The sequence below is a fragment of the Nyctereutes procyonoides genome, unplaced genomic scaffold, assembly GCF_905146905.1.
Source record: "Nyctereutes procyonoides isolate TBG_1078 unplaced genomic scaffold, NYPRO_anot_genome, whole genome shotgun sequence".
In the NCBI taxonomy this organism is placed as follows: domain Eukaryota; kingdom Metazoa; phylum Chordata; class Mammalia; order Carnivora; family Canidae; genus Nyctereutes; species Nyctereutes procyonoides.
Window position 1 is genome coordinate 20983733 of NW_026575128.1, and position 21128 is coordinate 21004860.

At 36.7% G+C, this 21128-nt stretch overlaps 1 protein-coding gene across 1 annotated transcript in view; it reads left to right on the top strand.

The window, feature by feature from the left end:
* Positions 1–21128, top strand: part of NAV3 (neuron navigator 3) — a 357285-nt gene that overhangs the window by 312629 nt on the left and 23528 nt on the right. Inside the window, 9 exon segments of the mRNA XM_055341892.1 lie at positions 4333–4454; positions 5433–5453; positions 6139–6311; positions 7940–8093; positions 9464–9638; positions 14514–14611; positions 17448–17543; positions 17820–17988; positions 19418–19653. Of these exon segments, the coding sequence (XP_055197867.1) occupies positions 4333–4454; positions 5433–5453; positions 6139–6311; positions 7940–8093; positions 9464–9638; positions 14514–14611; positions 17448–17543; positions 17820–17988; positions 19418–19653 (1244 nt within the window).

The following is a 21128-nucleotide window of genomic DNA, read 5'->3' on the forward strand; positions in this document are numbered from 1 at the left end:
ATCTTAGGAAAAAAATTATACAAAGTGAGATATACTTAAATTGAAGGAAAAACTGGTTCTCTAGGGGCTACTTCTGTTAAGAATTTAGCAACTTTCCATGTGGGGGAGTTGATTTATATGCCACATGGAAAATTACTGCATATTTAAAGCTTATCTTAGAGCTATAACAAAGCAGCTTATGTTCTAAATCTTCATGTCGTAAATAAGTCCAGAAGGGAATTTAAAAGGCTTAATCTTTTATTTAACACAGTACAAGTCACTGAAGTAAAACTTTCTGGAAGGATTCCTTTTATCTTAGGCAACAGGTAGCCTAATATACCTAGTGGAGTTGAAAAAAGGAATTCCTCTGCTCAGAAATGTGGGAGGAGTGCATAAAATGAGTAAAGTGATAACAATTAATATTCAAATTGGTCAATAAAGATTAAAAATATTTTTACAAGATCTAAAACTAACAAAGACAAATAATTATAAGTGTATATGGGATATTTAGATTAGGTTTTTGTAATATTAAAAGAATATTTTCATGAGTTATTAAAGTGATTGTATGAGCTATAAGCTTATAATCTGAAATCATATTGAGATTCGGTTTCTGAGACTTTTACATATTTATGTTAGGTAAATCTGTAACATATAATCTTACAATATATTTTTGGAGTGAGGCAACACTTCTTTAGACAGATCAAACTATGACAAAAAATCACATAATTAATTAATGTAACTTTATTTTCTATTTGTGCATCACATTTACTACAAAGCCCGATAAATAATAGCAATCTATAATATAATGAATTTATTTACTCATGCACAAATGTTATTTGAATACCTGATGTATACTAGCCACTCTACTAGATCTTGAATAACAAAGATTTAAAAAAAAGTCCTCTACTCAAGGGCTCGCAGCCCACTGCCACAGAGATATAAATATCTCTGTGTAAAGTAATGGAAAATTTTACTCTTACTTTTCAAAATGTACTATTGTTTTTTAACTCACTACCTTTGTGTATAAACATAGAATAGTTTTTCCTTGAGATGTACCAAACCGTTCAACAAAACACGCAGTAAATTTCTATCAACAATGAATACATTTTTAGGAATGTTAAGCAAACTTAGTTACGTTGAATGAATAATACGAATAATAATTACGCATAAGTGCTTATTGATTACCACATGTCATACAAGGTTGTGGGTATACAATGGTAAACCAAACAGATATAATCTTTGTTTCCATTAAACTTTTAGTCTTGTGGGAGAGCAGAAAATAAACAATTGTTGTGATTATTGGCATAGCTGAATATGTATGCCAAAATAGTTATAAGTTCTAAAATGGACAAGAATAGGTGCCATAGAAAGCAAGGGTACCAGAGAACCTACTAGAGGTTAAGAGTCAGGAAAGGCCTTTCCCAGATAGCAACATTTAAGGGGAGATCGAGGAATAGTTATCAACTCATATGGTAAATATTGAGAGAGGAATATTCCAGAAGAATCTTGAGATAGAAAATAGACTAATCCCTTATGAAACCGATACAATGAGGAAACGTAAAACAAGAAGAATGAGGTTAGAGAGATAAATACTGACCAGATTACTGAGGGACTTTTAGGTCCTGTTTAAGAGTTGAAATGTTTTCCTTCCTATTAAAATGGGAATCTATTGAAAAGTCTTAAGGGAGTGATGATGTTGTCCTTTTAAAAAGAATTCCCTAGCTACTATCTATTGGATGGTTTGAAAGTGAGTAAGTTGGACCGCTATTCTTGCTGTAGAGCAGGTAAGTGATAGTGATAGCTTGAACAGGGGGGCCGTAGTGGTATGAAGGGTAGGAAGAGGAAATGCATGAATGAACAAACACCTAACTGAAATACAGACTTTTAGAGAAAGCTTCTCCATTCACTCATATTGTTATCCATTTGGTCAACCATTCTTTAGTAAGCTCTGTGATGCCACATGTACTGAATCAAATACAAGCACTAGAAAGGAATAGAAAAGAGTAAAATGCATTCCTTTCATTCCATGATATTATTGAAACCATTCCTTTGCTAATCTTTGTTGGTAAATCCCATCATAACTGAAGGTAAATAATACCTCCAAGGATAACTTTTGACTTTCAATTATAAGAATTACCCTTCCTCTTAAATTTTGAGAGTTAATCAAAGTCAAATACAATTTATTAATTCTGGATGTATAAAAACTCTGGAGTACTTTAACACTTAGTATAATTGCTTTATCTGTCAAAGTCCACTACTAGGAAAATAAATATATCTTGATCACAAAAGCTTATAGCCAACTGCAGCAGAAATTTAAAGCACAAATAAATACCAACATATTCTTCTTTTCTTTAGTCATATAACTTCCATATTCATAGATTAAGGGATACTATGCTCCTTTACTGTGTAATCGAAATAGCACACATAAATAAATGCCTTTGTTCAAGTTTTTATGTTGGTAATATTTTAGGCATATAACTACAGTAAATATTCTCATCATTACTTTTTAAAGTTCTTTTAAGAGGCCAAAATCTACAAATTCTGAAAAGTAGTTTTTTTCCCTCCTCTAAAATTTGTCAGCATACTATTATCTTAATGGAAAAATTAAGGTACTTAACTGATATGTACCTATATGACTATAAAGTTTCCTTGTCATGGGGTGTTATAATGTTAAATAAATCAGTCAACTGGAAGGCTTTGATTTTATAATATTGTTTCTATGGAAACTTTTTGAAAGCTATACGGTAATTTCTGACATCTTAGAAGTTCCTCTGAGATTTTTTTGCTTAGCAAATTTTCATTGATGCCAATTATATATAGTAATAAATTTGGCCTTAAGGCAGGTTTGACCTTAAAAATCTGGGACACCTGGGTGGCTCGGTGGTTGAGCATCTGTAGGATCAAGCCCCACATCAGGCTCCCCATGGGGAGCCTGCTTCTCCCTCTGCCTATTGTCTCTACCTCTTTCCCATGAATAAATGAATAAAATCTTAAACCAAAACAATTTTATAATTTCTTAGTCTCCACTAACACTGAATATCAGTTCACCGTAAGTAGGTAAAATTTTAATTTCAACAACTATAAATAAATCTTATAAGCTGATTGTATAGAGTAAATGGATATCTTCAAAACGTGATTAAATATCGAATGTTATTTTTTTTCAAGTTATCTTGTGTGACTAGAGAAGCAGTACATGCTTTTTAGAAGCATGGCAAGCCCATATCACATGGCAATTAGCACAATAGACGTTAGAATCTGCCTAGGTCTCAGATTGGCTCTACTGTGTTACAGCTATGTAGATAAAATTACTGATAAAATTACTCTGTAACCAAACTTATGTCAACACTTGGCTTTAAGAATGAAATTAGATAAGGGGTGCCCAGGTGGCTCAGTGGAAGTACCTGCCTTCCGCTCAGGTCATGATGTCAGGGTCCTGGGATCAAACCCTACTCATCTACTCATCAGGCTCCCTGCTCAGCAGGGAGTCCACTTCTCCCTCTCCCTCAGCCCCTCCCCTCCCACTCATGCTCCCCTTTTTCTCTCTCAAATAAATAATATCTTTAAAAGGGAAAAAAAAGGAATGAAATTAGATAATCCCAGGGCAGAGTAAACACATAGTAAAAGCTAGCTTTACTATTATGTGGTGTTATTATTATTATTGTCATTACTGTTCCAAGTCATGGGCGGGATTATGATAGAAGAATTGCACTGCCTTAAATATGTTTTCTGTTTAGTTTACACACGCAGTAAACGCAGTTTCTCTCTTGAGCACCTTCCCCTCACTGGCTCTTTGACCTTGGCCAAGTTACTTTTTTGCACTTTAATTTCATCATCTGTGAACTGAATGGCTTAAGTGACTTCCAAGGTTTGTTTTGGCTCTATCATGGTATGATTCTATGAAATGGAAAATTAATATATTTGGCTTTGGCAGCTTTATTCAAAGCACTAATATTAAAAAGACACAATTAGTTTTCATGCTTTTATGAGTTTCCATTTATTCCCTGGAAGTAATCATTTGGAATAAATCACTTTGGAAGATCTGTTTGATCCAGGTATTCAGTAGAAATCACTAGCATAGGATTTCATTTTTGGATAAAACTCAGAACTCATTAAACCACCAGTGCTACAGACCTATATGAGATACCCAGTGAATCTTAATGCCGATAACCCAGTTAATTAAAGCAAATGAGGTTGTACTTTATTAAACTTATAAAACCAAAACTGCACTGAAATCATTGGTACAAAGCCATGTTGACTTTTATTAGCGGACTTCCTCTCAGAAAGCCTAGAAGTCATATGTGTTCACAGGGAAGGTCTTTAGGAGCTAATGTGATGCTCTCTATCTGTTGCTAGATCTCCGCATCAGAAGACAGCATTCTTCTGAGAGTGTTTCTAGTATCAACAGCGCCACAAGCCATTCCAGCATTGGTAGTGGTAATGATGCTGACTCCAAGAAAAAGAAAAAGAAAAACTGGGTAAGCCATGGTCATTCATCTCATGCTGAAACTTATTCTTGCACCATGAGTCAGGTGGCTCCCCCCCCCCCTTGAGCTTTAGAAATCCGTATCAGTTTACAAAGAGTCTCATTCAAGTGACTGGCCCCTCATCACCAAAATTAGGGCGGCATGGTGCTGAGGAGCGTATATTTTCACCAGGACTAGGTTTGGGTTTGAATCCCAGCTCTGCCACTTACTAGTTGGACCTGAGGCAGGCTGCTTCACCTTTTGAAGGGGCCCACCTTTACTCGTCTACAAAAATAGGATAATTAATACGGACTTTATAAAGTTGTTGTAGGAGAAATAAGATGACATCTGTTCATAAGCCCTGAGAGAGCAGGGGTTTACTATGGAGATAAGGAAAGAAAAGATGGGGGTGGCGGTGGGGGTGGGGTGGTGACAGTGGCAGTACTGATGGGGATGGAGGAAGAGAAGAAATGAATCGTGAAAAAAAAGGAAAGAAGAAACCTTGAAAATCTGCCCCCCTCTCACTTCAACGGGGCATAGTGTGAATAAAGCTTCACCTCATAAGAAATCAACTACATTATTAGTGTCTGCTTTCTGGTTTTTTTACAAGGGGATATTGCAGAGCTACAGAAATGCACTTTAACAGAGCAGTGCTTTACATTTACTAGGATGTAATTTATGATAACACAAAGCAGTTGCTAAAAAACTGAGGGGAAGATGCTATCACAGCAAAATGTTTAGAAACCATAACCATGCAGTAACGGATTTCTTTTAATACCATGGAACGAAGGTAGATTTTTAAATAAGGACAGCTGTTGATGAAATCCAAAACCTAACTATCAGAGGATTTTACTGGAGTGCCTACTATAAAGAATGAAAGAAATATCTTTTTTGTCTTAAAAAAAATGTTTATACAGGTAATATTTTACAATACTGATCAGCCTTCATTCCCTTGATTTGTAATTCCACACTCTTTCATGTTTCTGCAAGGTGAACTCTAGAGGAAGTGAGGTGAATATGAACCGTGGGCAGTTTGGCATGCATCTATAAAAAATACCCTACCTTGGCATGAATGCTATTCATTTTGGCAGTAGGCTTTTTATACCTTTTAAAAACAGATTACCTTGTATGTCTTTTCTTTGTGTCTTTTCATTTTAATCTCAAATTTTAAAGAGAAGAGGTAAAAACCACTTTCTGAATAGAGCTGTAGGGGAGACCGATTGTGGTTTTGAATGGTACGGGAACTGAAAATTTGAATAGAAAATCACAATTAATGAAGTATTAGGCGAATTTGATTTCATTTTGCTTTTTAAGTTTATACTGTCAGCGGGACATGACTTGACTGTAGCGCTAAAGTGGCCATTTAAAACAAATTGCCTTGAAGAGAGAAGCATTGGGAGTGGAGATCCCTTCAAGGTACTTAGTTTTAAATGAGTGCTCTGACAGCCGTGCCCTTGACCCTGCACTATTTAAAAGCCTTCCGTGTTTGCGCTGCGCTGGATTAATATAGGAATAAAACAAAACCCCAAACGCGGTATCATTTTTTTCTTAGAGATACCGCGCTGCAGCTGTTAATACTCTGCTTGTACATACTGACCCCAGGCAGTGGCTAGGATGGCACCTGCAAACTAACGCCCCAAAGCAAAATTCTCCAAGTGCAAAAAGACAAGACAGGTAATTTCTGTCCTCTTTTCAGCTGAGAAGCTCATTCAAGCAAGCCTTTGGGAAGAAAAAGTCCACCAAGCCTCCTTCCTCACATTCAGACATTGAAGAGCTTACTGACTCCTCCCTGCCAGCGTCCCCAAAAGTGCCCCATGGTGCGGGTGACTGCGGCTCCGCATCCATGAAGCCCTCACAGTCGGCCTCAGCGTAAGTCCCTCGGTCTACAGGATTCTCAAGTCTTCTTATAAAACAACTTGGGGCCGGGCCCGTGTTTGTGTTGTAAATGCAGCCGGGTTGTGCTCTCACGGTGGCAACAGCACCTGTGCCCCTCGCTTTCAGATCTCCCTAGAACTGTGGACAGATTTGGTTTCTCCTTCACTTTTCCCATATTAGAATCTGAGGGCTTTTGTGATCTCATTCTCCACTTTTCTGAGTCTAGTTTTCTTTTCAGTTGCACTTGTCCATGTATCTGTCTCACTGTGCGTTCAATGCAGGTCACCCCTTGTCTGGCCACCAAAGAAACGGCAAAATGGCCCTGTGATCTACAAGCATAGATCCCGGTAAAATGGCGTGTGATGCATGAAACTTGCCAAGATCCAGGTCCTAACCTAAGCAGTGTTTGCTTTTGCTCTTTCTAAAATCGCTCGCATGCATTTCAGTGATAAAAACCACCACTGTCTTTCTGGTTTTGGGGTCCAGCTTGTTTTCCTAAAACCTAGCTGTAATCCATTTGTCTTTAATTCCCTTAGACAGTCTGGCATAGCATTTTTATAGGAGCTCACCATTCGATGTGACAAGAATGAACGAGACCTTTATAATGCAGAACATGCACTGTGACGCGGTGGTCCTCTGTTTTATATATTATTTAAATCAAATGTCCTTGTATGCCCACGACGGTGACTAGCGTAGGACTCATGTAGGACAGAACCACTGATGGGACCATTTAAGATGCTTGTGTGTCCCAGATAATTTCATCACATATATAGGGAGGAGGAACGTAGCACTATCATTTTGTAACAACGACGTAGTCATCACATTTCAAATGGGAAAGCTATTAGTTAATATAAAACAGGTTCTTGCACCATGTTTCCTGCAAAACTGCCCACAATATGACAATAACCACAAAATAATAAGGAAGTAACGTATATGACCTTCAATTAGCCCTCGACGAGCCTGCTTCCATGAATTGAAACCTGTCATTTAGCTTCATTAGCTTTTTGATCTCCTAAATCAGCTGAGCCTACCAGGAGGATTATGTAACACTCATCCATTATTTAAATGTCCAAAACTAATCTCTCTGATTTATTTTCTACAATATTTATATTGGATTTTTCATGGTAACTTGAAGACAGTGTCGTGGCAAATAATGTCATTCTTTGCACAGTTTTCCAAAAAAAAAAAAGAGAGAGAGAGAGAGGGATCAATGTTTTAAGAACATCATAACTGCTTTAAAAAAAGAATATTTCATAAGTCACAAATAGAGATGTAAGTCTCTTGAAAAATGGTAGAATGAGAGAGTGTAATGCTATGCAGCCCCCCAAATATCAACAACAAGGATATTTTGAAGAGTACTTGGTATTCAGTAATCATTGTTTTTAAACTTCAGAAAAATAGGAAGAAAGGATTAAAGAAAAAAGCAACTGCTTTCAGTTTTGAACCTGTGAATGTGTTACCGTTTGTAAAACTCTTTCTCCTTCTCTTTAGGTTTTGCCAGCAGCAAAGAACCTCTGTAGCTAGCTGCTAGATAATGTTGCAGTTCAGCCTTAAAAGAATCATTGCTTTTCCTGATCCTCTGGCTCCCCCACGACTGATTTTGTGTTTGTTTCCTTCTTCAGGATCTGTGAATGCACAGAGGCTGAGGCCGAGATCATTCTGCAGCTGAAGAGTGAGCTCAGAGAAAAGGAATTAAAATTAACAGATATTCGACTGGAGGCCCTCAGCTCTGCTCATCATCTTGACCAGATCCGGGAAGCCATGAACCGGATGCAGGTCAGTGGCGAAACACCTTCCAGGGGCCAACGGGAGACACTAAAAATGCTATCTCTTTTCACTCTTGGTTATTCTAAAAACAAATCTCCCTTTTGTGCCCACTGGGAAACACACAGTTTATTCAATCTTTGCACCTCATTTCTTCATACCAACTGGAGTGCTTTGTCAAACCCAGAGACTGGCCAGTTGCACTCAAGGGCCGTTCAAGACCCTTGTCCTAGTGACTGGATTCACTTGAGAGTGGAGTTTGTCGAGCAACTACTACAAGCCCCCATCTTCACTTTTCCATGATGTACCTTGGTGTTGGCTGTTCTCCGCTCTTTTGAAATCTGACTTTCAGTTGCCCTTATCTGTTTTCTACCAGGAAGGGTGGGGGTGGGGGGGAAGCAATGAGGAAACTACAGGAATTTAACACAAGCTTTCTAAATATGGAAGTAAAAGTGATGTAGAATGCCATCTGTACAAGTAAGCATCTGAAGGCTAATTTCAGAACCAGTCTGTGCTCAGCCTAAGTTTTCATTTTATTATTGTAAACTGGTAATCGCCTGCTACCACAGATGACGGAAAAAAGGAAAGCTCACCACTGAGCAGATTTCTCTGCCCCTGTGTATGTTCATCCAAAGGTTTTGGTTGCATTTATGAGCCTAATGCCCCAGTTTGAAGGAACAGAAACTTTTTCAGATGTTAGTTGGGATTTTGAAGTAATTTTAAATCACCTGACTCCTATTGTTTCTGTTTTACTCTGGTTTTCAACTCTCTGTGAGTTCCGAATATTACAGATGGCGTTATTTACCTGTGAGATGTTAACAGTACTTTTAAAACGAGAAATTTGGGCAGCCCAGGTGGCTCAGCGGTTTAGCCCCTGCCTTCGGCCCAGGGCCTGATCCTGGAGACCTGGGATTGAGTCCCATGTCAGGCTCCCTACATGGAGCCTGCTTCTCCTTCTGCCTGTGTCTCTGCTTCTCTCTCTCTCTCTCTGTCTCTCATGAATAAATAAATAAAATATTAAAAAAAAATAAAATGAGAAATTTTTATAAACTCTCTAAACATTATTATTCTTGATTCAAATGGGATCAAGTCCTGGAAGACTCCTCAAATATATGGTATATTTTAAAAATACTTTTAAAAAATTCTAATGGTTAGTGCCTCTATATTTGTGGATACATAAATATATGAATGTTAGAAAGAGAATAGGTTGGTTTTCCTTCTGTAGAGAAAGTCCTGTTTTCATCATTTATATTTGTTTATTAAACATACCACCAATGCTTAATTAAATAAACCAAATAATCAGCTGTGATAAAAGAGTTGGTGCCATTTTCTCACTCAAACTAGCTGGATTTTTTTTCCCATGTTTTCCATCCTCACAACAGAATGAAATTGAAATGCTGAAGGCAGAAAATGACCGGTTGAAAGCAGAAACTGGTAACACAGCTAAGCCTGCTCGCCCACCATCAGAGTCCTCAAGTAGCACATCCTCCTCATCTTCACGGCAGTCGTTAGGACTTTCTCTAAACAATCTGAACATCACAGAATCTGTTACCTCAGGTAATTCTGTGCACACACCTGCTTGTGACTTAGTGGGAGGGGAAGGGGCTGGGATTTGCAGAAGCCCACCCACCCCTGTTCTCACCTTACCCTCGTAAAAACGTTAGTACTCTTAATTCTCAGAAATAGCCCCATTCTTCTTTTTTTTTTAAAAATTATTCTACTTTGTTACAACGTCTAAAGAGCATTCTCCGTGAAAGAGTGAAAGACTTAGGAGAATATGGTTTTCGTGTCATGTGAAAAAATGACGTGCTTGAGAAGTTTCTTCCTGAATGATGACAAACACAATAAAAAAAAAATAATATTCTCAGGGGTGATCATCAGTACTTATAATACTAGTAATCACATGCAATTTTAGAGTGTTTTCAGTGTACAAAGCCCATTTACGAGTGTATCAGGATCTATCGGTGAATTTGACCAGATGATCTTGCATTATGTTGCCTAGAGAGAACGTAAAGCCACTGCATCACCCAGGGCACAGTTCTATTAAGTGTTCAACAAACAAATGAAAAGAACTCCCTGGATTCTGCCACTGTGTTCAGTGGTATTAATGATGGTTTTATTTCACTGCAAATAGAATCATCTGACATAATGTTATCTTAGTATGTGACAAACTATTCAGTTATCAAGTGTAAACGCTCCTGTGGCAGTGAATCATTTTATGTGGGTGAGATTTAGTTTAGGAGAGATTTACGCGAAGATCTGTAGTAATTGCAGAGCACAGCCACCAGATGACGCTTGGAAACCAATGATATACATGTTCCTGGGACACTTTTGATGCCATTATACAGCTATATAGCTCTTTCCGGCTTGTCTTAAATTACACGAAAATATAGAAGAGGAAGTGACACAGAGACACTACATGCTGAATTTGATGACATTTTTAATCACATCTCTTCTAAAAAGTGAGAATATTGACAATTCTACTGTTATACCGGCCCTTCATAGTGTAAAATGAATGGCTCAAATGTATAACTTGCTTTCTTCTTAGAAAAGACAAGTGGGAACTAAAAGACAAGTAGGAACTCCCTGAAATTCAGAAACACACTGTATATGACATTTGGCAGGTACTTGGGAAAGGGAATGATTTCTGAGAATAAGTATCAAGCAAAACAAACATTAGTAGCCAGGAAGAAACAGAGAGATGTCACAATTAAACAAAATGATAAATCATTTGGTAAAATAGAACATTGAGGCTATGATAGTAACTTGGATGTGTAAACTGTCTGTAATGTGTTATCATGCAAATTCTTCAAAAGATGCTCAAAAAGAAAAAACGAAGACTTCAAATATATAGATTCCGGGAGCCCTGAGCAATATGCTATATGTTGGCTTGTTGGTGATGAACCTGATGGAGAAGTGGATGAGGGTCCATAACCAAAGGCCGTCAGTGACTTTCTTGTCCTGGCTTGACTAAGAAGAGACATGGGCTTGTGCCTTACAGGGTGGCTTAATGGCAGGATTTCACTGCTTGTTACATGATCTTGTTTCATCTCATGGATATGTAATAAGGTTTAAAAGAAGCATAGTTAGTGCTGAAGATAGTTTAGAAATAGAAGCCAAGGGGCAGCCCAGGTGGCTCAGCAGTTTAGCACCACCTTCGGCCCAGGGCGTGATCCTGGAGACCCAGGATGGAGTCCCACGTGGAGCTCCCTGCATGGAGCCTGCTTCTCCCTCTGCCTGTCTCTGCCTCTCTCTCTCTCGAATAAATAAATAAAATAAAAATCTTAAAAAAAAAAAAAAAAGAATCGTATGCTAGAAATAGAAGCCAAATAAAAATGAACCTGAAATTCATGTCCAGGAAAGACTAAAACTCAGAAAGATAAGTATAAGCTAAATAAAAGAAATAGACAATCTCGGTGTTCATCAGACTGAAAATACGGATGTCTGTGATTCAGAATTTGGGGCAGATATTTTGTAGGCATTTCAAAAATGTACTTTTTAATTACCCATTTTATTATTTATTTGCAGTTTAATATTACTTTATTTCCTTAATTATTTATCATTAGTGATAATTATATCTGAACTAACAAAATTAAGTCACATGACTAGGATACTGTTTTCACTGCCTTCCCTCTTGATTAGTGGCTTTAAAATTAAAAATCAGAAGCACCTTTACATTGGAGCTTTTTAGCAAAAAAAACTTTCTAGGGTTCATGATTTTTTTTTTTTTAAAAAGGAAAGCAGTAGGCAGGAGAGTGAATAATTGACAAATGTTTAGTTCTGTATTTCTATACATCCAGTAAAGGCAGAAGCTTGAAAAACCTTCATTTTTGTGTGTCTGTGAGACTTTCACTTGATTATAATCAGAGTGGCAGATCTTTATATTCTTCCTTCAAAGTATTGACAGAGGACCATAACCTATTTTCCATAAAACAAAAAAACAAAACAAAACCAACCCACAGAAAGCCCTTACCTCAAATTTGTTATTTTTCCCTTTTTTTCTTGGAGTTATTTCACATCAATATGTTGGGAAGAAGGGAGACAGAGTGAGTCATGATGCGCTCCTCCCACTCCTGCAAAGAGAAAAGAGTTATAATAAACACATGGAGAAAGGAATGATGGTTAGAACCGCTGACCTTGTTAAACACTGAGGATAAAGTGCTGTAAAGGCATGATCTCTGATGGTCTCAGCAACCCTATGACGTGGGTCCTGTTTGAGGCCATTTTACAGATGAGGAAACCAAGACTTAGGAAAGAGACAATAATAATTTTTTCCAGATCATGTGACTAGTAGGGGACAGAACTAATATCTGAACCCAGGTCTGTAGGAATCCAGTGCCTGACCTTTTCCCTACTATATTCATTCTACTGTAAATAACCACATGTGAGAAGCCAAGGACGGTTGTTCGTTCGTTAATGGTGACATTTACTTCACTGCTGTCAGAAGAAATTCCATATTTTAAGCACAGTTTTTAAAAGTAAGCATAACATGAAATGAATAACATGTTCCAGAACAAATTTGAGCAAAGAAGTAGATCAGAAATCAAATCACCTTAAATGCCTTGCGATGGAGGACTGGACCGCTCTTGACCTGGCCCTTACCCACCTCAACATCATTTCCTGCTACTCTCCTCCCCCCCCATCTTGATCTCCACACTCCTGCCTCCCCAGAGCTTTCGTCTGAGCCTTGAACACACCTAGCTCTTTCATCAAGGCTTTTGCATTTGTTCTTGTTTTCTGGACCTCTTTCCCTAGGTCTTTACTTGCCGGTCTTATCTCTAAAGAGCACCTCCTCAAGGATGCCTTCCAGGACGACCTAGCCATGTAGAGCAGCCTTCCTTTGCTTACTCTGTTTCACTGCTTCACGCCGTTATTAGCTCTGGCACTTAACACATTCTGAAATTACCCTGTTTAGAATGTACACTCCAAAAGAGCAAGAAACTTGTTTTGCTTCTCACCTTGGTATTCTTTCCCAATGCTCGGCACAGTTCCTGGTATCATTTAGGTTTAATAAATATCTTTGAATATTTATGAACATTTATGACTAATTGAGCAAAGTACTAAAGAGATAATTTGGTCACAGCCTACCAGAAATTTAGATGTAGGTAGCCCACGGTAAGCCACTCTAAACTTCTAAGAAAAAGAGCAAGAGGATAAAATGACGCTTAGGAAGAGTTCTAGTTTGACTGAGATAAGCAAAGAGGTTGTGAGCATATTAATCTGGTAAAATAATTAAATTTCTAGTGAAAGGATTATCTTTGATGATTTAAACATTTCTAGCAAAAATATCCATATTCCGCAAATTCTGTTGATTTTTTTATTGTTATGGTCTTAGGGAATGTTTTTTTTACTCCTTCCTTTGTGAAATTGCATATTCTTAATTGTTAAGATAATAGAACCATTCCATTTTCAGAAGCTATTTGATTAAATTATCGTGTCTCTGCTAGTACATTCACAGCCCTTATCTCTATAAATTTACAGTCGGAGTAATCGAGGCCCCTTGTCACCAGACACATGTGTTCTTTAGCACATAACGGAGTTTCTTTTGTCCACAGAGCACTGTATTCATATTCAACATGGCCCTATTATACTAACATTATTGTCAAAGGAAAACATATGTGGAATAGTTGACATTAATAATTATCCCAAATGGACGTTAATCTCATATAGTATATTTTGAAAATTAATCTTTAACTACATTTAAAGACTGGTGCTTTGAAGGTTAGCTAGCTTTGTCAGGCTTCTGTAAGTCTTAGCTTATTGTTAGAAATACTATTTTGGTTTTAAAACTACAAGCATGAAGGGTACTAGAGAGTGATAATTATTGTACTCCTATAGGGAAGTTTAATGTTATGGTTGAAATTCAATAACAGTCCCTAATAATTATAGATATAAGGTAGGCAGTAATATAGCTGGATGTGTGCCAAATGGTTGAAAATAATTTCAGTTGACAGCCAATCTCAGTACCTTAGCATTTGTAATTTACATGGGTATTGAGCTTGGATATTTTATGTTGGATGGAAAAATCAAATTGCTTTTCAGTTTGTCACAGCTACAATGATAACTGAATATTACTCAGGTATTCCTCAGACCTGGGTATAATAGAGAAAGCAACTCCTTATTTCCTCATCTGAAGGCAATGGCCCACCACGTGGGTGATGATCTCTGGAGGCAGAAATAAATTCTGCGACTGAACCTTCCACGCAACCACACTAATTCATCTTGAAAGCTGAGACTTTTCAAACCAGTTAGGCTAGAATGGGAAACCAAAAGGCCAAATATTCCCACTGAAAGACATAAAACTGAGGGAGGGAGAAACAATGGGAGAAAACAATGACAATAAACAATTCCAAGCTAATGTGACTCTGTTGTGTGCATGGTGTGTGTGTGTGTGTGTGTGTGTGTGTGTGTGTTTCTTTGAAAATTTGGTAGATATCTTGCTGGATGATGCTAGTGATGGAACTGGACACAAAGACGGCCGCAGTGTAAAAATTATAGTCTCCATAAGCAAGGGCTACAGCCGAGCAAAGGTATGTCTTTAATCTTAAATTCTTTATTACTAAAGAATGAGTGTGACCATGAATCAAATGTATTTTATACTTGAATATTTCTCCTGGTAAATATACTGTCATCAGCGTGTGTCTTGGCATTGGCTTAGTATGTTATAAAAGCATGAAAGTTAGGGACTCAAAAGAAATGACACCATCATATAGGTAGAAATGTGTCTCAATGCATCCCGTTCATTCACAGAAGACAATATTGGTTGTCAACCATTCTCATTTCTATAACTTCAAAAAAGGAACATTGCTTTCTTTGACATAAACATCTTGTCTAAATTCGTTTGGTGTCACCTGTAAAATACAGGTGATATTTATGATGTGTAGTAATGTGTTACCAGAGCTGTCAATATAGCTTTTGTACAAAGAGGAGACTATAAGCTATATGAACATTCTAGGCATTGGAAAGATGTATTTACTGAACTTCATATGACAACTCCATTGATGCAACTTGTATATATCATTTTTAAGAAAAGTCTTAGCTGATAAGGAAAACATTTTAGCTTTTCTGGAATCAAATGTTGCTGTCAAATTGTGACTCAAGTCCTTTTTTAAAACTAAAAGTATTATTTCGAGCTGAATTTGTAGTTGAGTGGCCAAGAATACAAATTTGTAAGAATCTGAATTTTTTCCTATCTAGCAAAAAAACAAAAGCTTCTTTGGAATTTTTTTTTTTTTTTGCTTCTTTGGAATTTTAAAATAATTGAAGCATTGAAGTTTGAAAGGTAAGATAGCACTTGTGAATTTTTACCCCGAGAAAATATTCAAAGAATTCCAACACCACAGACTTTCTGCTTGAGCTGTAGATGTATGCCTGATTTTCCCAAGTGGGTCTTCATGTGAAAGACTGTAATAGTCTCAATGAAGCTTAAACTATCTCTGATTTAAAACCAGCTACTTATATTGTATGAGCATTCATTTTGACTGAGTTACAGTGATACTGGGAAACAAGTTCAGTTTTTTACAATGATTCTAAAAAACAATGTCTTTGAACAATGAAAGGGTTTTTTTTTGTTTGTTTGTTTGTTTTTGTTTTTTTTTTTTTTTTTTTTTTTTTTTAGTCTTCTTGGGCTGCCATAACAAAATACCATATTGGGTGGCTTAAACATAAAAAATTTATTTTATCACCATTGTGAAGCCCAAGATCAAAATGCCGGCTGATTTGGTTCCTAGTGAGAAGTCTTTCATTGCATTGCAGATAAACCACCTTTCTGATATGTCTTCACATGTCCTTTCGAAAGTGTGTGTACTTGGGGAGAGAAAGATAAATGTCTCTTTCTCCTCTCCTACTTATAAGGTCACTAATCCCATCATGAGAGCCCCATTCTACTGACCTAATCTGATTTCCTCCTAAAGGTCCCATTTCCAAAAATCATCACACTGAAGGCTATGGCTTTAACATTTGGATTTTGGGGAGACACAAACATTCAGTGCATAACAGTACTAAAAAAAATCACAAGGGTGTTCTGTGAATTTCTTAACTTTTTCTGAAAAAGATATTGGCTTCTAACTTGGATTATATCTAAACAATGGTAATAATCATTTACCCTTATAGAGGTAAATGTTACAGATGAAGAAATCGAGGCCCTGAGGTGTCTAAGTTACTTACCTAAAGTCACATTTTTTAAATTAGGTAGCAGATATTGTGTGTTGCATAGTCGCTGTCTCCTAATATCTGATTCAGTGATTATTCTGTCACCCTCTTAAGGATGAATACAGTTGGCAACTAGACTCAGGATTGTAACACATCAGCTAGCTAATTATATCTACTGGCATCATGAGCACTACTTTATGTGACCATTTCCAGTCATCGTAAAAGAGGCTCCACTGTCTATAAATCTTGAATTGTTTATTTGTCCAATGTATGTAGAAAGTCCTCAAAATCGCATCCTACAAAAAAAATAATAATAAATTTGGGACCATTCTTTATACTGAAAAAGGATTCTTTGCTTGATAAAATGAGTCCTGTAGGATTCCTTGATCTGTTCTTTTAGTGAATTTTCTGATAAATTCAAAATGGGAACTGTTTTATAAATATGTGAATGCCATGCTACTATGGATAACTCATTTTTTAAAAGACAGATTAGACTTTAAGGGCACCTGGGTGGCACAGTTGGTTAAGAGTCCATCTGGTTTTGGCTCAGGTTGTGATCTCAGGGTCATGAGATTGAGCCCTATGTCAGGCTCTATGCTCAATGAGAAGTCTGCTTGAGATTCTCTCTCCCCCCCTTTCTCCCTCTCTCCCTCTCTCTCCCCCTTTCCTTCTTCCCCTCCCTCCCTCTATCTCTGTTTTTCTAAAATAAAATAAATCTTTTTTTAAAAAAAAGACAGATTCAATTTTAGATACAATCTAAATTAACAAATGAAAAAATTGAATTTTAGACTTAAAGATAGGATCACAAAATGAGTAAGATGAAGTTCTAGGGCTCATATGAAATAGTTCTCTTCCATAACTGCCACTATTTCCCTTCTACCAAGCTGCTTCTCTTCAAGAATGTACTCACTGCATCAAAGCAAAAGACTTATTTCCCTACTACCAAACAGGTCATGCATCAGTTTTCCATACCATTCCACTTCATCTCATCTCTTTCTTTCTTATTGAATTTAATATTACTTCATTTATTTGTTTAGTTTGTTTGGGGTATGTTTTATTTTATATATTATACCATACATGTCTGTTATAATAAAACCCATAGGCTTCATAAACATTTGAGTCTTAATCATTAGTACATTAATATATTTTAGTAGAGAATGTAGTAATAAAACAAAATATATAATTGGATTCTATAGTGGTTTTTTTTTTATTTAGGATCAGAAGTCTCAGGCATATTTGATAGGATCCATTGGTGTTAGTGGAAAAACCAAGTGGGATGTCTTAGATGGTGTAATTAGACGTCTCTTTAAGGTAAGTTACACAAGGTATCTTGATATTAATTTTCTTTTATGTTTTATTTTATATGTTTCCTTTAGCTTTAATAATGTAGACATATATGCTTTCCCTTGCTTCCATTTCAAGGTGTAAGAAAAGCTTTCTCTATTTGTTGCTGTGTGATATTAATAATTCTTCTATTATCCATTCCAAAAGTCTTCACAGCTAGCTACATATCCCCATGAGTTTTGTATTTGTTGTAGATAAGTTGAATCTCTGTTTTGACTTCCTTTTTTGTATGTATCATTTTAGGAATATGTGTTCCGAATTGATACATCCACTAGCCTTGGTCTGAGCTCTGACTGCATTGCTAGCTACTGTATAGGAGATTTAATTAGATCCCATAGCCTAGAAGTGCCTGAACTGCTGCCTTGTGGATACCTTGTTGGAGATAATAACATCATTACTGTGAACCTGAAAGGTAAAAACAAAAATGAAAAGAAAAACATGGGGATCCCTGGGTGGCGCAGCGGTTTGGCGCCTGCCTTTGGCCCAGGGCACGATCCTGGAGACCCGGGATCGAATCCCACGTCAGGCTCCTGGTGCATGGAGCCTGCTTCTCCCTCTGCCTGTGTCTCTGCCCCCCTCTCTCTCTCTCTCTCTGTATGACTATCATAAATAAATAAAAAAATTAAAAAAAAAGAAAGAAAAGAAAAACACAACCATATTGTTTTAACCAACTTCTTTCTTTCTTTCTCTTTCTTTCTTTCTTTCTTTCTTTTCTTTTCTTTTCTTTTTCTTTCTTTCTTTCTTTCTAGTTTCACTTTACATTTTCATATTTGGAAACTATGCTAACCACATTGATAGTTTTAGTATGAAAAGAGACCTCAATTATTTATTTTTAAAACACTAAAATCTTACTAAGAACACTAAAATCCAAGTAAATGAAATTCTTTGATTTCTGGGATGTGAAACTTGGGATGTAATTTTGAAGATTCTCCAAGACTCAAGAAAAAGGAATGTGATTTAGGGAATTTCAAATCTCTCAGTTTCCTCCATTATCATCCTTCATTTAGGGAGGATTCAAATAATTCATTGCATATCACAAAGTAATATATTCATCACTGTATCTTTGATTTTAAAATATGCATACCCAATAAATATCCACTGGGGATAGACACTAGATGTTAGGAATTGGGGGTAAGAAAATCTGTTTGCTTTGGATGAAGTGATTAATTATAGGCAAACGGAATATCAAAAGTATACTTGTCTCCATAATTCCTTGTTCATATATGTTAAAGAGTCAGAGCCCGTCTATATAAACTAGATTAATAGAGGAATTTGCCAACATTTGATTTTGTGATTAAGGTGCTTGGGTTAGTAAAAGGAGATTCTGTTGCTTTATTTCTTAATTCCTTGCCAGATATCACAATTTCTGTTCTTCAAAAGCTTAAGTGTACAGCTGGGATTTGTAATGAGAGATAGAAGAAAATGAAAAGAAGGAGAAAATAGGAAGAAAAAGGAAAAAATGCACATTTTATTATTTACATTTAAACTCTACAAACCTACCACCCCCAAAGAGAAGAAAGATATTATAATAGAATTTATAGTAATTCTTTCAGTTCTCTCTGGAAACATAAGTGGGAAACATGAAGTAGACAGGGGAGGGAAGCCTGAACAAAAGGAAATAGCTTACCTTCATTTGGATGTTCGCTCTACCTTTTTACGAATGTTTTTTCGTCTTAAAATGGCAACATGTGGTTGTAAGATAGAAATACCAAGAAAGGCATTTTACAAGGCCTGCATTCCTATGACTCATAAAACTCTGTTGTGGGTTAACACTATATTTTAAATACCAACTTCTGTAGAACAATAAGACATGCTATTATTCCCTTTGTTTCTTCCTTCAGGAGTAGAAGAAAACAGTTTGGACAGTTTTGTTTTTGATACACTGATTCCTAAACCAATTACCCAAAGGTACTTTAACTTGTTGATGGAGCATCACAGAATTATACTCTCAGGACCTAGTGGTACTGGAAAGACCTATTTAGCAAACAAACTTGCTGAATATGTAATAACCAAATCTGGGAGGAAAAAAACAGAAGATGCAATTGCCACTTTTAATGTGGACCACAAGTCAAGTAAGGTAAGTTGCAAACTCCTAAGAGAACCTTTGCTCTTTATCCATAACTGTTTCAAGCAATTAAGATATAAGATTGTGTAAGACCCATTTTGAACATGAAAACACACCATCTTTTTGACTAAAACTAAAATTTGGTGGGTGACTAAACCCTGTTTTGTGAATTTAAGCAAGACGGCTATTCAGTAACATTCAGTGATCAGATACTTCCCAATCATTGGGGATACACAGAAAAAAAATGATAGTCTCTATTGTCTGATTTCTCTTAGACATCCATTTGGGAAGTGTTGGAGTAGAAAAAGGTCTATCCTTTCTTCTGTAGAAGCAAGAGGGGAAAATAGAACTCTTCCTGGAAGAATTAAGGCTTTATAAAAAGTCAATACTTGACCTGAGTCATATTAAATAGGTGGGAATTACCTGGGGTGTTACAACAATGGGGATGTGGGGATGATTAGAATAATCTAAGCAGAAATTCTAGGAGTAGCAATTTGCTTACATTTTACTTCTATAGGATTTCTGCTTCAGAACCTTAGGAAATTGAACCGTATTTCATTTTGCCATCAACTAAGGCCTAATGTACCATAATAATCAGCTTGAACACTCTCAGCTATTAAATAGGCATGAGGGGGCTATAAAACCTAGCCAGTACTTTCACATATTATAAGTAAAACAAAGAATCCTAAAAAGAAAGTAGTGAATGCCTAACATATTCCTAACACTAGAATATTTTTGCCTGTAAGTACTCATTACATTCTCAATCAATTCAACCTCAGCTTCTCTTAGGAAGCTGCATCTGTTATAGACAATACCTTGATGGAATCCATATGATACTGGGTCATGTTATTCTTCCAAAGATAACCTGTTTAGATGATCTAAACTGACCCAGTCTCTCCGAAACTTCAGGCCTACAAATTTTCAGAAATAAATGCAATTCACAAAATTTGAATTGGATTCTTGAAATAAACCAGACACGTAGTTTAGCAAACAAAACATTTTTAATGGTATGAACAACAATATGCCACCACACTGGAAAAGCTTTTAGAAACATACAACTTACCATGACTGAATCAGGAAGAAACAGAAAATCTAAATAGACCTCTTATTAGTAAGAGGATTGAATCAGTAACCAAAAATCCCCAAGAAAGAAGAAAAGCTCAGGACCAGATAACTTCACTGGTGAATTTTGTCAAACATTTAAAGAAAAATTAATACCAATCCTTCTCAGACTCTTCCAAAAATTTGAAGATGAAGGGATACTTCAAAACTCATGAGGCCAGCATCATCCTATTACCCAAACTAGAAACGATGCTACTAGAAAAGAAAACTGGGGCAGCCCAGGTGGCTCAGTGGTTTAGCGCCACCTTCAGCTCAGGGCCTGATCCTGGAGACCCGAGATCGAGTCCCACGTTGGGCTCCCCACATGGAGCCTTCTCCCTCTGCCTGTGTCTCTGCCTCTAAATAAATAAAATCTTAAAAAAAAG